This window comes from Notolabrus celidotus, chromosome 18 (assembly GCF_009762535.1).
Source record: "Notolabrus celidotus isolate fNotCel1 chromosome 18, fNotCel1.pri, whole genome shotgun sequence".
Taxonomy (NCBI): domain Eukaryota; kingdom Metazoa; phylum Chordata; class Actinopteri; order Labriformes; family Labridae; genus Notolabrus; species Notolabrus celidotus.
The window spans coordinates 6,482,072-6,499,836 of NC_048289.1; the positions used below are offsets into that span (position 1 = coordinate 6,482,072).

Genomic DNA, 17,765 nt, shown 5'->3' on the forward strand with positions numbered 1-17,765 from the left:
AAGCTGCTTGTGCAAACACTGAAGGACACATTTCATGTTTAAAACATTGCATGATTATAATGATTATATTAAAGGCACAGTGAGCAGTTTTTACATTGTGTTGGTTATGATCCCTGGAATCTGACTACATTTCCCATGAGCACCATCGCCCTCTGTGGTGAAGATATTTCTAATTTGTTGTTGAAGTAAATTAATGAACACAGATCTTCTGTGATCTTACAGATCTTACTTTTCTTTGTTCAGACACTTTTATCAGGATGCAGAGTGATGAGGTCATGTGTTGATTTGTAGCTACGTCAAATTATTAACTGTAACGTAACTACGACTAAACTTTGTAAACTCTGATTTATTACCAATAATAAGCTTACAGAAGGAGCAGACGTAGTAGTTTAACGTTACCTATCACAGCCCTGATGTCATGATGTGAGCTTCCATGATCCCAATAAAAGTCTGAATAACGTGAATCTGCACACAGTGTTAATCATTTTCCATCTAACCCCCATAGTTTTTCATGGGGCAGATTTTCCCAACGTGTTTGAGTGTTAGAGCCTTTAGCCAAATACTCTGTGTTTCTACGTTTTTAAAGCTGCAGGTTTTCCTGAGTTTGATCTGGATTTTCTTGGCCTTCAAACTTAATATGGATCTATGATTCTGTGGTAGCATATAGCTGCTCATTTAGTTTCGGAATGTCAGTGATTGAGGGTCAAGATTGAAGCATTTGTGTATCTTAAAAAATGAACTTGTTCTGTAACGTTGGTGTGAACTGAGCTTTGAGCTAGCTAACTTTTACTGAATTTGCACAAAGCTGCTTAAGGTGCTGTTTCACGTCCGTTTCAAGTGTTTGTTTCAAATCACAAGTTGGCATCTGTTTTGGAAGAAACCCTCATGTCACCTTTAGCTTTTTTTCAATCTACTTTCTATGTCTCTTTTAAAATCTGTGATTTTTATCTCACTAACTCTTAGTAAATCATGCTGGACGACCAAAGCACTTGCTTGTAGCTCAAATTTGTTGGACTTAGCTGAACTTAGCATGTTCACCTCTCTTTGCCTCAGGTAGATAGTCTCATGACTATCTTGGATATATACAAATAATAAACCCCTCCCGCTGAGGGTATGATGAGCAAACAACCTCCTTACCTGACGTACATGAATGGTATTATGAGCAGGGATTTAACATTCATCTACATTAATGAACCCACATGTGAGGTGCTGATAATAAATCCATGCATACAGAAACACGTCTAGATTAGGAATATTAATGTGTAAGATTAATTCACTGGTTAATCCCTCAAAGCCTACATATGCAGCAGTCATCATAAATGTGAATATCTGACTGATGCTGCAGACTTTAATATGTGTATATGCTGATAGTTATCTGTACTGTGGTAGTGATGCACCACTATTTAAATCATATTATTATTATCATTATTTGCATTTCATCACAGCTCAGCGTGTTATATAAAACAAACAGCTCTGACAGCTTCGGATGAACTCAGAGATGTGAAGTATGAAGGATGATCTGAAATCTTTGGTGTGTTAATGCATCCACATGCCACCATCCACTGCCCCCCCCTCATCCTCCCACAGGCTGCCATTTCAGAAGGTTTCTTTGCTTTAAAAAAGTTTTAATATTTCTCTCTTTGTTCATGTTTCAAGGACATGCAGAGCCAGCACTCATCTGCAGATGGAGGCGAGAGGGAGCCAGAGAGAGAGATAGAGAAAGAAAGGGAACGAGATTTCCTGCATTTTCGATTATGAAACATCTTATTGGACCTTGAAGTCACGGCTTTGGCTCAGATACAGGCTGGGGTGGGTTACCGGGGGAGGTGGCGGAGGATGAGGAGGATGTTTTTCTGTTGCTGTTTCACTCAGAAACAGTTGTTTGAGCAAGATGAACACGGCAAAAGGGAATGGGATGTTTAAAAAAAACATCTGTTAGCAACCTTTCCCGGCCTTGTTTTTCCCTGCGGCTCGAGCAGAGCTGCAACCGTCTGCCGAGCAGCGCTGCCAGTCATTCCACTGACACCTACATCTAATGTTAACTCCTTTTATAGACAGTTTGATACGTAACTGGTAAAGAGATTTCGACCACAGGCTGTCAATCAAACTCTGATTGTTTCATTGTGTTTTTTTATTAAGTCCAAAGGTTTCTGTGCCTGTATTTCACTTCCCTGAACAAACTGTGCGCTAATTTTTCAATGAAGGTTGTTTTTATCTCTTCTGTAAACATTGTTAGTGATATTATAGAGCTTTTGAGGAATATTTGTTATCATTGTTCATCAAAACTTCAGCTTTTTATATCTTTTATGTTTTTAACATATTTTAAGATCTAAACGACTAAAACGGACAAAAGTTTTTGAGTTGCCCGGGTAGATTGCTCCAGCTGGTAGCTTTGAGTCCCTGCTGCACATACACCCGACAGCTTGCCCACTAAAGGAGCTTTTTTTGGGGGGCATCTGACAGGCTCAGACTAAACTTCTGAGTATGCATATTTTCAGCACATAAACTACCTCAAAGCAAACACACTCAAATAACAAACATTAATTTCTACCCCCATTATTCTCCATTATTCCCTGATTCTCAAGACCAGCCTGAGATGGAAGCTAACATTTTTTTCACAGCGTGTCCAATCTCTGGAAACTAACCCTTCCTCGTCTGTGACGCTGTGAGTGATGTGTTTGAAGAAGCAACATTGAACATTTCAGAGGCCTGCTGTCCCGAAAATGTGTGTGTGCAATTGAAAAAGGCTATGTATGTATGTATGTATGTATGTATGTATGGATGTATGGATGGATGTATGGATGTATGGATGTATGGATGGATGGATGGATGGATGGATGGATGGATGGATGGATGGATGGATGGATGGATGGATGGATGGATATAGTGAAACTGCTGAGATAACAATCTCAAGGCCTCATCCAACTCAACTGGCTGCATCAACTTCATACAGTCTTTCTTCATATAAGCAGTGCTTTAAATGAGTGGGCCCCCTCTTACGGCCAAATTCCACCAGATTCATGTTCAGTCCGTCTCTGATTTGTATAGCTCTGATTGCTCACACTGGATCTGCTCCGTTGCGTTCTGGCTCTGATCCGGCAAGCCGGAACACAATGGATCAGAAAAGCAAGGCTAATATTTTTCCAGTTGCCAAAGCATGACGCATAAATCTCAACAGAGAAGATAGAGTGGGACAGGAAGTCGGGCGCCAAAACCAAATTTAAACATCCTGTTAATTTTCAGAATGAAACACTCTGTGTTATCACCAGATCGTATTTCACTTAACTACAACAATAAACCGTCATGATGAGCGGAGCCAGGCCTGGAGTCAACAGGTCAGAGGTTTTCAGAGGACCAGAAAGACAACATGGATGAGGAGAGGAGGAGGAGACTCCTTGATTCAGTAATTACCATGGGAAAACCTCGGTCACATGACTCCAGTTGTCTGGCTGTCCTGCTCCGTACTGCAGTCTGAAAACACAACAGGTGGGTGTTGACGGATGAGAGAGCACGGAGCCGGACCGCAGTGGATCAGAGATGGACGGGACACGGATCTCGTGGAAGTCCTGTGTAAGTTTAACTCCTTTGTGTACCAGGACTTCTTACAAGCTGCCAGTCCTCTCCATATTACAGTCTCTCTTCATGTTGGCACCTACAATACACTACCCTTAATGCACTTTCTGATTTTCACGTCCTTTCGCGGGAGTTACATGAAACTCAACTGTCTGTTTTTGCCACAGAGTGACGCAAAATTAACGTGACCTTGGAAGTCTCTACATCGTTGAATAAATCAGGAAAAGGGAGTTTATCTATTTCCACATAAAGCACTGGATATAAGAGAACCCATGAGATGTAAAACCCTGTGCACAAGAATCCCTTTAAAACGACTGATGTCACTCTATATTCATTTTCAAAGCCTGACCCTCTCCATCTCTTTCCTCCTCCTGTTGCTCATGTTAAAGACGCCGTGTGCAATGTTGCAACAGTGTGACATCACATTCAGATATCAGCTGCAAATCTCCTCAGAGCTCCTCCACTCCCCAAACAGTGTTAACCCACAAAGAGGCAAACCAGCATCTGCAGGCATGGGAGAAATAAAACATAAAGGCCTTGAGGGAGTCTGGAGATACAGTAATGTGTGTGTGTCAGTGTTAGTGAGTGTGTGTCCTTTCAGGAGCAGGTTACAGCTCTCTTCACCCTGAAGGACGTGGTAAACACGTGTTTTATTAGGATTTAAATATATCAGCTCTCAGACTCAGCGGGAGGAGGAATGATTATCATTAATTATAATAAATTTGCCGTCAAGCCTGCAATTATTTTGTTGCCACACAAATTGGTAATTCATAGAATGGTGGCTGCGGAAAGTGGCGACTTGAGTGACTCATGATTTTGTTGAACAATCAGAGCACGGGAAGCTAATTGTTTCACTCGTCACATTTTAAAAATGGCATGATGTCAGTGTGTGTGCATGTGTGTGTGTTAGACAGAGTTAAGTGTTAAATGTTTGCCTGTCGTCTCCGAGACATGTTTGTTTAGCTGAAATCGCTGAAGCCAACCATAGCCTTCATGTTTAAAAGCTCGTTAGAAACTTCATATTGTTCTCTGTGGATAGAGTAAGATTCATTTAATGTGTTTGAACCCTTCCAGAAATCCAGTTTTAACAAGAAGAAGTGCAAAAAACCCCCCAGAAGTGTAGAGATTTAAACAGATTTCAGTTTTTAATCATCAAAGTCAAAAAAAATTATGCTCATTTGCAAACATTTGAACCTGTTAATTCCACTGGATATTAGATAAGATAGACTTCATTCAATTGTAGATAATCTGGGAAACTGTTGGACAGATGTCACAGTTTAAGGTACAATAAATATGGAAATATCAATCGTTGGCGGGAGCCATATTACTGCTGTTGAGCGATCGTGACGTAAAGAGGTGGGCTTTGAACCTCCTAGCCAACAGCTACAGTGTTCCCGCCTGTCAATCAAGTCAGCTCTGCCTCTCATTGGAAGACTAGTAATCTCAATATCTTCAAGATTGCTGCGTTAGAAAAAAACTCCCCCCGTACAGTGTGAGCCGATCGAGAAATGAGCTATCCAGACTACACTTGTCTTTTGTACCAGGCTGTAAACATGTTTATTTCTGCTGTAAAGATCGTCTTTTTTGAATTGGTGTGTATGTGGTTTCCTGTACTTCTGGAGCCAGCCTCAAGCGGATCCTCGATGAACTGCAGTTTTTAACACTTCTGCATTGGACTCATATTTTTAGACTGGAGGTTGCCGCTTGGGCAGGACGTATTTATTCATTAATTTTTTTTTTGGGGGGGGGGTTGTAGACATGCCAGGGACACATATTTCTGTTAGATAACCATGAAAAGTGTATTTTGCATAATATGGGACCTTAAATGGAGGGATTTAAGTTCTGCAATAATCAATCAGGTCTTTATTGGTTTACATTTGAATCCAAAACGTCTCCAAACAGTAAAAAGAAAGTTTGTGTTTTTAAACTTAAGTTTTTTTTGTAAACTACATATGCGTATATTTGCATATCTCTCCGGCAGCTGCATGAAGCTCTGCATTAAGAGGAAGAAACGAAGGGTCAGGGTCATGTGATTTGCTATGAGAAAATCTCTGTATTTAACACTGAATAAAGTGGCGTCTGCTACACAGTTATCTAAAGACAACTTTTTCATTTTCAGCCTTGACCTGAGAGATTTGCGTTGTCTGAAGTGATGAGTTCAGTTTGGTAATGAGGCAGATTTGAAAGTTTGTAGCGATAATGGGATGATGCTTTCAAGGGATGTTGTAAAACCTATTCATTTTGTCTGTGCAGCCTACTTTCACCTGACAGTCTATAAATACAGAAGGTTAGGGAGTGGCCCCTCACTGTGAAATATGACACTTCTTTAGTTTCATTCCCAAAGTGAGAAGCCTCATGTTTAGTTGTAGATCTTGGAATTATGGGAAAACAGAGTACACAAATGTGAGGATGCATCTCCTCTCCAGGCTTCTGTTCTACTGTAGTCCTCACAGAGCGTACTCACCTCTCCAGAGAAGGCCTGTCCGTTCAGCAGGTGTTCAGAGCCTTGCCCGTCCTCACTGCCGAAGTGTAGCCTGATCTCCTCCAGGCGATGGCTGTATGTCATCGGCCCCCCGGAGATGTTCACCAGGTGCTCCTTGTCCAGTCGCAGAGAGACGTGGCGGCCCGTGTTGTACATGGTCCCTCCCACCTAGAGGAGAACAGAAAAGGCACGTTCAATAACAGGAAGTCCTGAAGAGACGTAAGTAGACTTTAAAATAAAAGCCTTACAGACTGAAAGAAAAGCACAACACTATCACTTCCCACGCTCATGTGCTCTCTTCTATAAGTATCACCACATTATCTGGCACACATGCACACTGTTTAAATTAACTACTCAGCAGCTGCTCTATTTTCACACCACAAAAGAACAACAGCAGATAATCACAACAAACATGTATCCTGTGAAACATCCTGAGCCTTTTTTTCCTGCTGCGAGTCCTTTAACCTGGACTTAAAGTACAGATGTGTAACTTTCACTGTTGCCACAAGTGTTCACCAGGCCCCAGGCTAATGGAGAATGCAAGCACTGATAGAAAACCAGCTCAGTAATTGTAGTCACGTGATAGCACCTAATTAAGTTGATGCACTCTTTAGCTATGGTTAGCTAACATATGTAACAGAATGTTTTAGACAAAGTCAGGATACAGGAAAACCAACTAACAGTGAGTGGATCTGATAAAAGAAGAATGCACTTCATTTCTTATTCACAAAACTAGGTATTTGTGAAAGCATTTTTATAGCTGGGTGTTCTCAACGTAGCAATTGTGTTTGTGTTCTTGTAAGAACGACACACACAAATAAATGATTTCATGAGGTTTGGATTCAAGTAATAAAGAGCGATTTGCATCTCAAACAAACAAAATCAACTAATTCTTGTTCCAGTTTCAAGCTTTTGATCCTTCAAAAACAGGAAGCTGTTTGCAGATTTTATTTAAACAGAGGATTCGTTCAGATTTCATTTTATTTTATCTCTCTTAGGATTACTTTCTGGGCTTTTTTCCTTTACTTAAAAGGACAGCTTGGGAGAAAAAGAGAATGTGACGAGAGAATCATGGGCACCAAATCCTGTCAGGAATCAATCCTATGATCTATGTGGTGAGGACTGTTTGCCTGCATACACGGAGCCTCTGCTCTATCGACTGAACTAAACTAACGCCCAAACTTCACTGTGTTTTTTCTACAGAAAGAAGTGTCAAAATATGCCTCAGGCTCATAAAGTTGAGATATGTTAACCACTTAAATGCACAGAGCTCAGATAACATCTGGAGAAGAGAGAGGCTCCTACCAGAGTTTCTAAGTTTGTTGGAGAAATTTATTCAGGGAGGTGTTAAACTTCTTTCTAAGGTTTTTATATTTCTTATTAGGAGTATAAGAACAGAATTTTCCATCCATATTTACTTCTGCTTATCTGGGGTTGGGTCATTGAGGTAAGATCAAGCAGATCGACCCAGACAACCCTCTCCCCAGCAGCACGTTACAGCTCCTCCTGGCGAAACCCAAGGCGATCCCAGACCAGGTGGAATATATAATCCCTCCAAGAGTTCTGGGTCTACCCTGGGGCCTTCTCCCAGTTGGACGTGCCCGGACAACCTCTAAAGGGAGGCGTCCAGGAGGCATCCTTATCAAATACCTTAACCACCTCAGCTGACTCCTTTCAATGCAAAGGAGCAGCAGCTCTACTCCGAGCTCCCTCTGGATGTCTGAGCTCCTGACCCTCTCTCTAAGGCTGAGCCCAACCCCACCGCTTGTATTCACAACCTTATTGTTTTTGTCAATACCCACAGCTCATGACCATAGGTGAGAGTTGGAACATAGACCGACTGGTAAATTGAAAGCTTTGTCTTCCAGCTCAGCTCCCTCTTCACCACAACGGTCCGGTACAACGCCAGCATAACTACTGATGCTGCACCAATCTGCCTGTCGATCTCACACTCCATTTATCCCCACTCACGAACAAGACCCCGAGATACTTAAACTCCCCACTGAAATAGAATTTTGAGTAAACAAATGGTAAATACTTGGGGTGTGAAGAGACATCATCTGCATTCAGATAAAAAACCTTAAGTGTGTCTTCAACCAGATCCTTTTCTGGTAGACGACACACTGACTTAAGGTTTTCAAATTACAAATGAATGTTAGATTAAAGGGACTCATGTTAAGTCTGGCATTACTGTCACTTTAACTTGTCACTGTCTATTTAGATAACCACATAATCCTACTAGTGTGTTAATGGACGCAAAGTCAAAATTTTATGAAACGTGATGTTTCATCTTAAATGGATGGAGACTGACTGAGGTATAACCAGCTGCCACACCAGCATTTCATCTGCCGGTGCCTGCTTACATTAGCTCCTCTTGTCCTTTGCCTCTCTCCTCCACTGAATTTCTCCGATCTATAAACAAAGTTTAAACTGAACAACGACTGGGACTTCTAATCTGCCAGACTCAATGCTTTCACTGCAAAACTATTAATACCTTGTGTAGCTCTCTACCTGCGTGTGGAGAGACGAGGTCCAAAGTATCTGGAAAATAACTTGAACAATGTGGACTAAATTAAATGGGTTTTTTTAAATGTTGGAAATTAACACATTCCACTATAACAGCAGTTTCTTAGCTTCATTTGATGCACGTTGCAGAGGTTTGGCTGAAATGATGCCACAACCTTACTGCATGAATCAAGCAGGGTGGGGCAGAGGAAGAGGACTAGCTATAGGCTACATAAAAGTTTGCTTTCCAAATTGTTTCTGGATAATAACAAACATAGTCAGACACAAAGAAATATCTGTATCTGTATTTCTGGTTCCTACGAGGGATGGTGATGATGATGTCAACTGAATACGCACATCCCTAGTTAATATACAAGTCATTGCTGAAATGATACATCAAGGTGAGAAATGTTAAACCAAAGATATTTGTTTAACTTCCAAAAAGAGTCCCATAAAAGAAGTTTCTGTTTTATCAAATCTATTTAAAGTAAAGAACAGTTTTCACTGAAGGCTATTGGCGTGTTTTGGCACAGTCTCTGTGTTGTGGTTGACGCAGCAATGATTAATTTGTTTAGTTTAAAAACAAGTGAGAAAAAAAATTCCTGTTCCCTTGAAGTCTTTTTTCAGCTCTGTGAGCTTTGGTATCAGTAATAAGGAAAAGCTGTTGTCTTGCATTTTTGACAGTTTAGGAATACAAGTTTTGGTTGGAGCCCGTATCATCGGCCGAGCGTACACAGGAACAGTCCTGAGGGCTTATTTAATTAGGCAGCGACGTGAGGGGGGACCATGCTGTAAAACTGAAAACACCCGGGCAGACAAAGGGAGAGAGGAACCTGCAGAGGAAAAGGGACAGGTTCACAAACGTAACATTGGGAGGTTTTAGGGGAAACGCTGTTCTACAAAAGGCCTGAGTAGCGATCTTTATCATCAGCTGTGGTTAGTTATTTATAAAGAGGACTTATTTCAAAGTGAAGCATTGAGATTCACAGCACAACTCTGGCTGGACTTCCAACACTCTTATCTGCCTCATTCTACCCTCTCTCTCTCTCTCTCTCTCTCCAGCTCTTTCATTCCTTTTACCACTAGCTTTCAAACCGATCACCCCCCCACACTCCCTCCTCTAAATTCCCAGAGAAAGAAGTCTGCCCACACATTGTAAATATTTTATAGAAGCTGAGAAAAATCAATGATATGAAAGGAGAAAGGGAGAGAGGAAGAGGGAGCGATGCAAAGAGCAGATAAGTACGGAGGAGAGAGGTGTACTGGATGTCCAAAGAGAGGAGCGAGTGAAGGGAAGCCTTTTAGGTTTCCTGTCAACGTGAGGAGGCTGAGGTGAGACCCCTGAAAAGGCCAGAAAAATCTCATCTCCCTCAGGGTGTCCTTTGGCTTTTATTCATGAGGAGGAAGAGGAGAGAGGCCCGAGGACTCTGCAGCAGCCAGGTAATGAAGGACACTGTGAGATAATATGAGGAAAATATGAAGCCATACAAAGACAGGGGTTTAAGCACCTTGGATACACTTGAACGCCCTAAGTACAGACCTGATCACGTCACGTGTGTCATTATAAAACGTCTCTTTGCTGGACCATCTGCATGTACTGTATGTGCTGTCTTATCGTCCTTCCAGACTAAACAACAAAACAGTCGGTCGTTTCCCCGTCCAGAAAACCGACAAGTGTTTTCAACCTTGTTAATTTGTGATTTCCCAAACTATACAATTTGTTTTTCACCTCATCTGATCCACCATGCTATGGGTACCTAAAGATAGCTTCAATAATTTGTATCATTTCTAAGGTTTCAGGCTTTTTTATGGCCTTTTTATTGCATTAGACTGCTTAGCCAAATATTTATGTCTCTGCCTTGTTAGCTGGGATTGCAGTTAGCATTAAGCTATCTGTAAGCACAAACATTTTACAACTACCAGGCTAGCAAAGCCATGTGGGGAAAATTGGTTGCACCTGGAATACCCAAATGGGGCTGAGCCAATTTTGTCACCACTATCTATCAACACATTGCTTTGGTAGCCCCCCAACAATCAATAGACCCATAATGTATCAATGTGACCACCTTGGGACCCAACCAGTGCTAAGTTCGACGTCTAAATGGTCCACCAATTTCTAGCTCATGTTTATTTTTGTGTTCCAACTTTAGCCCAAACTTTTCAGCTGTTTTGGCTTAATTTGGAAGCATTGGTAGAGTATTGACCAATTATCATCCCAGTATTGTCCCCCAATGCGTCCTGAACTGTTCACAAAACGATCCACCAAAGTCATCTAAACCATTTGAAAAAGTAATTTGTGCCTACCTCAATCAGAATGTGGAATGTTTCTTTAAGCCAGAAGGGTTGTGGAAAAGGATTGTAGTATCCTCATCTTATTCAATCAGCAGAACACTTGAAATGTGGATAATGTGGAATAAACAGAGTATGATGCTTGTGGGTTTTTATTGGTGTGTGCGTCTGTGGTTACATGTGAATTGTTGTTAGTTTTTGTGGGTTTTTCAGATTCAGAGAACTTTATTGATCCCAGAAGGGCAATTTAGTTTGCAATCTACCAGTTTATCAAATAAACAACACTAACACTAACACTAATAAATACTAAGAACCACCTTATAAATACACAAGTTCACATGGACAACCTTTTAAGAACTGCTATCAGCATTTAGCAGTCTGATGACAGAAGGGATAAAATAGTTTTCATATCTGTTCATTCTCCTTGTAGGGGAGATAGCGCCACCCTGAGGGCACTAAAGAGAAATCCTTGGCTAGGATGTGTCCAGGTTGATCAATATCCCTGTGGCTTTGTTGACTACACGGTTCCTCTAAAGGGAGCTTCAATCTTGCTGCTGTACTCCAATCATTTTGGAGCAGTTTGATTCATTATTACTTCTGAGGAGTCTGCCCAATCTGTCCAGCAGTACAAGACAAACGTCCTCACAGGGACATCAAAATGTATCGTTTCATATCGTCTTGTTTTTTTCGTGTTATCTCCAGTTCCATTGTATTGTATTGCATCACGATGTAGCCTTCGTATTACAGTGTAACATGCCGTTTCAAATGAGTTTTGTCTTGTTTCATATCATATTGTATTGTATTGCTTTGTCTTGTGTCATATCCTATCATATTGAATTGTATTGTGCCTTAATGAAAAGTTTCAACAAAGAACCGTAATGTGTTGTGTCATCATCTCATGTCACGCAATATTGCGTCAAAACAGGTCACATGGTATTTGAGGTTTCATTTTGTATTGCACTGTGTTTTGTCATATTGTACGATATGATGTTTAATATGATGTCATATTGTATTGTATTTTATTCTATCGTTTCATATTATATCATATTATGTTACGAATTGTCATATCGAGTCGTATCGAAACGAATAGACTGATATCTTATTGTTATGTAATGTAATGTATTGTATTCTATCATGTCAAAGTTGGCTGACAAATTGACAATGGGGTTTAGCTATTTTTTTCTGGTTAATATCCCAGATCTACTGTCCTTCATTGGAGACTATTATTTTTTTTCTTCTAAGTTAGACAAGCTGTTAAAGTATAGCTCCAAAGGGGTCTAGAGCAAAAGCATGTTAGCATTATAATGTAGCTAAAAGAAGAAATATGATCTGGAGTTGTTTCTTGTAACTTCTGTTCTCACACTTTTGCTTCATGGGACGACTGCATGTAATAAACATTTGACACTTCCAGCACAGGATGACATTTTTTAAATTCCCAGCCAATATCTGCTGTTAAGGCTGATTGCTGGTGTCAGGTAAATGGCTGCCGGCTGGCTGGGAAGGCGCGGGTAGTGAGGTGTGGCTCAATTACAAAGGCGAGGAGCGTAATCACGTTTGTCTTACAGTGAAACAAAGATACGGGAGAGCGTGTACAGTAAGAAGCAGCTCCTTCACTAATTGGTAATTCTTTCATCTCCGGGGAATCGATAATCCAAGGAGCAAAACAGAGAGCATATGGTAGATGCTGTGCTGCTGATACTAAGAGGAAAAAGAGAGCAAGAAGCTGTACGTGATGCAATCGTAAAGTGCAAATCATTAACTTTAAAAATGGTGAATTTGCAAAGAAAACAAAACTCCCCCAGAGCACAAAATCACTTTCTGTAGTGCGAATGAAAACACTAAAATCTTTCACATTTTAAGTGAGATAAGGTTGAAAGAGATCATATTTATCCAGATGCTGGGAGCGGGGACTTGGAGAATAAATGAATACACAGCTGAATGAAACTTGCTTACTTCATTCGTCATGTTTCTGCAACAACAATTACCAGACAAAGTCAATGTGGTGGAAAGGTTGCAAACAAAGCAGAGACACAATATTCCAATCTGCTTTCTCATTATTCTGTGGAGTCTCAACACTTCTGCGAGGAGAGAAGTAATTATTACAAGCAGTTTCTGAAAGTTCATATTTTCATCGTCAGTGCTGAATAAGTTCCTGAAAGTCTTCCTCCTTTGTGCTTTATTCATGAACATAAACTCAGCCTGTCGCGTACGCCGAGGACTTTGTGTTGTTTTTGTATTAGACAGTGATAAACACGACAATAAACAAAAAACTCACAGCTATCCGACTCGCCTCATGTCTCAACACTACTCCATTATACTGTCTCTACTTTTGTTCTAATGGATTCAAAATCACATTAGGAAATGCTTTCTGCACTCCACTCTTTTGTTAAGCCTCAAACTTTGCAGCACATAAACATCTACAAACTGAATCTGAGGGTCTGGGGGGGTCTAACCAAGCTTCAGTGTTGTCCTATAACTTTAAAATGCATGAGCACACGATTGCATTGAGCAACACAGTCCTTTGTCATACACACACAATTCTGCTGCACCGAATACTAGAGCTCCACTAAAGCTCTGATCCCCAGCTGAAAATAGTCTCCAACAAACACACTCCTGCTCACTGTTTGGTTAATACTGCGTTCAAATCAAACACAAAACAATCTTTGCCTTGTGTTATTTACTTATTTGTGTTGATCTGCATTTGTTCGATGCAGCCTGGTAATATTTGCTCCCAATGTCAGTAAAAGAAACGCTTTGTTATTACAGCATTAGGCAGGAGCCATATTGGGACCCAACCTAACTTTCAATCAACATGAACACAGACAAAGAGGCGGACCTTCAGCCTCCTGCAGCTACAACACACGCACCTGTCAGTCATCTCAGCTTTGTCTCTCATTATGCAAATGAATGCATAACTCCTTGCCTTTATATCACCTTAACAGATGTGTTATAGAATAATTAGCCCCCTTAGGAATGAGTAAAAAGCTGTTTTTGAACCAGGCTGTAAACATGTTCATATCTGCTGTACAAATCAGCACTTAATGCAGAATGCTACTTATAGGGGCGGCAGTAGCTCAGTCCATAGGGACTTGGCTTAGGAACTGGAGGGTTGCCAGTATGTCCCAGTATGGACAGAGTTAGGCAAGTGGACTGGTAGCTGGAGAGGTGCTGGTCCATTTTACCTGGGCACTGCCAAGGTGCCCCTTAACAAGGCACCAAACCCCAAAATTGCTCCGGTGGTGCTGGTTGATGGCAGCCTTCTCACTCTGACATCTCTAAGTGCATAGCATGTTTGTGCATGATTGTATGCATATCAGACTGTGTGTGTGTGGCATGATCAAGAAAAGAACACGAGTGACAAAATTGAATTTCCCCCATGGGGATTAATACAGTTTGTTTACCTTAACCTTTTACCTTTAACATGTGACCTAATGGAGATTCCAATGTTTACTGCAGTTTTTGGCACTTCTGCATTGGCTTCACTCTTCAACTCTGGAGGTTGAAGCTTGTTTCCTCTTTATAAACTGTGTCTGGGTAAACTTTTAACTAAGAACTAAAAGTACTTTATGCCAAAAGATGTTGCAAACAATTACGATTAAGTAAATGTGGAATGAAAATATTATATATGAAATGGTTACAGCATAAGAGAGTCGCTTCATTTCGGCTTTTTTCTTCCTTGCAGATTTATTTTTATTTTTATGCTGTTCCTCAGCCTCCACGAAGGCCTCCGCGTTGGGTAGCAAAAGATCTGGAGACAGCTCAGTGATGCTTGTAACCTAGACACAGTGCAAATAAGCTGACCAATGTATCTTCAGTAAAAAAAAAGCCATCTACTGCTCTAAAGTCTCTTTGGTTGAGAAAAAGGGTTCAGGAGATCCTCCAGCAGATTTATCACAGCCAGATTAGGTCGAGGTTGATTCCATTGAAACTTTTTTCCTTAATAAGCATCGGAGAGTCAGAAGACAACGCAAAGAAATCAGCCACCGTACTGCACATGAAGCTGAAGCTGTGGATTTCAGACTTTTAGGTATGTCTCTTCATGCAGGTGGAAGAGAGACTGAAAATGGTACTCTCAAATATTCTTGATACAGCACAATAAAATGGACAGCTTAAGACTCACTCCAAAAAAATGTCCTCTCTTTTTACGATTCCTCCTCTTTGGTGGACACACAAACACACACACACACACACACACACACACACACACACACACACACACACACACACACACACACACACACACACACACACACACACACACACACACACACACACACCAATACTCAGGAATGCACACCTTGGAGTGTGTACTCACAGCTACTCCAACATCGTCACAGGAAATGTATCAGAGACTTCATAAAAAGACAGAGGAAGCTGCCAACAGGGTTTGATTCTGATAGAAAACGAAATCAAACAAACAGCATCAGAGCCGAGCGTGACAGCTGACACAACATTTCACACACATACATTGTTACAAACCAGCTCCAATAAACAGATGCAGCACAGTGAGAGGAGATCACAGCCATCAGCAACATGTAGGAGCGCTGTGCAAGTCTGTGTGAGCATGTGTGTAATGTACTGTACACCGAGGCGTTCTCTCTCCATAAGTGCAAATTAAATGGCACCATCCTATGCAACAGTATCCAATGCTCTGTGTCACTGCTGTGTCTCCTATAACACCCTAATAAAAATCATGCATGCCTTGAACTCTAAATCTATCTTGATTAAAAACTATTATCTTTAACTAACTATATAATCAGCTGAACAGTATGGACCATCTGTTTTTACATGATACTGTTTAAATCCACTAAAACAAACCCTACAGTGACTCAAGCCTTCCTTCTGTTATACTGCCTGTAAATAAAGATGGACGACATGTCTCTTCCTCTGTTGTACAAAAGTGAGGCAACTATTTATACTTTATTTTTTTCTTTTTGAAGCTGAATTTTCTAAAAATATATTGAACTAATGTAATAAACAAAATACAAAAATAAATAAATGAAATGTAACAGTATCATGAATACGATTTTTTTTTTCGAAAATTAATCTAAATTGTCCTTTTAGAGACAAATTTATCTACAAACTCATCCACATGGTGTGTGATTTAAAGCCAAAGAGCTGCCAGCAGAGTGCCGATAATAACCCAAAAGAAATACTCAACATTTTGGGAGACCTGCTAAGAATTTAAAGATCACTGACAGTAACTTAAAGTCCAGGTTCAGGGTTCTGTCTGTTTACAATCAAACTAATACCTTAAATACAACACAGCTATGAGTACGGATGCTCAGTCTCAACAGAAGCTGTAGTTAGTAATGCTCATTAAACTCTCAAGCAAGAGATAAAAATATTAAATTAAAATAAGTGATGCTGTATTTTCAAAAACTTATTTGAGTTTTCTTTGTGGAGCTGTATTTTTATCAGGTATGAGAAGATAAACAGGTCTGTATCGGTACATGAATACGCATGGGCATGTATGTAGAGCAGCTGTGCATGGAGGCAATTTTGCAATAACATAAAATATACTGAATAAAATGATAACAAGTTATTAATTTCACCTCTTCAAACAACATAACGCCTACTGACCCAAAAGGAACAGAACCACTAATGACATCATGTTTTCATCCTGCTGTTCCTTTCCATTCATTTATGTCATTATTGTACCTGTACGAATTTCAAAGCCAGCAGGCTCAACATGAATTGTGTGACTATTGCTATATTTTCCCTTTCTTGATTGGTGGTTGGTACTTTTATTGTGGGTGCATTATCGCCATCCTCTGATCTTGAGTGTATACTTACACTTTTTATTCAATTATCCAATAAGAACAGTGATGGGAAGGGTTGGACGTCTGATCCGACCTATTATCCAAACCAGCCCTGGGTACTTGAGTTGATTGAAGCAGACATTCTGTTACAGGAAATTCAATGTCTCTTGTGTGAGTGTTTCTTGTGTTTCCTCTCACCGTTCCTCCTCTACTCTTATAATCAGGTGCACACAGCACTACAGGAGCCTCATAGGTCAACAGAGCTGACAATCATGGTGTTAAACCTCTAACAAATTAGAATTAAACTTCTCAGTAAAAATAACTCTCTGATATACATCATAATAAAAACAAACTTGACTGACAAAAAAACATGTCTTAGAACAATTTGTTTGAGGCATATTTTAATTCTATAGTTTGACCCATGTCCCATCTGTTAACATGGAGGAGGCAGGATGTATTACCTATACTGCAACCAGGCAGCAGGGGGAGCTCTATATGTTCTGACTTCAGCTTTTGGAAGCTTTCATGTTGTCCATCTTTTTTGCAGTAAGTGTTCTGTTGCAACAGAATATCAAAGCTTCAGTCATCTCTATCACTAAGTTGTGTGATTGTTGATGTGACGATACAAGGGTGGCTGCAGTCTAGGAACATTGTTGCAGGAAATTGTTGTTTGCATTAAATTAAAAACATTTAAGAACAACTCACAGAATTACTTGAACTTACTTTTGCAACTTTGCTCTGCACATTTTTGGAGGTAGTACCGTTTTTATCAGCAGAGTTCAATCAACCTCTGGAGTTTGAACAAATCTTTTATTCTTTTTTTAGGATTGAGAATAATTTTGCTGTTTTTTGTGTATACTTTGCATAATCTGATTGTCACTATTCAACATAATAAGAGCAATTCAATCAATTGCTATTGCTATATTGCCTTAGATGAATGAACAAATTGAGGTTTCAGAGATATGAAGCTTTTCAACATATATGAAATGACATCATAATAAGCAAATTTTGCCATATGAGCAATGGGGGAATCATTTTGTTTGCAGAGTTCAAAGAGTTAATATGTTCTGAGAATCTTCCAGGAGCGACAGAGCCGAGGTGGACAGTTGCAGTGTGCTCAGGTCTCCTCTAACAGATAGCAATGATCACAAAGC

The 17,765-nt window shown here is 40.2% G+C and overlaps 1 protein-coding gene across 2 annotated transcripts in view; it reads right to left on the reverse strand.

The window, feature by feature from the left end:
* ca10a (carbonic anhydrase Xa) overlaps positions 1-17,765 on the reverse strand; it is a 319,433-nt gene that overhangs the window by 32,214 nt on the left and 269,454 nt on the right. For both annotated transcript variants that reach the window (XM_034707132.1, XM_034707131.1), the window contains exon 4: positions 6,038-6,223. In XM_034707132.1, coding sequence (XP_034563023.1) covers positions 6,038-6,223 — 186 coding nt within the window. The remainder of the gene's footprint in view (positions 1-6,037; positions 6,224-17,765) is intronic.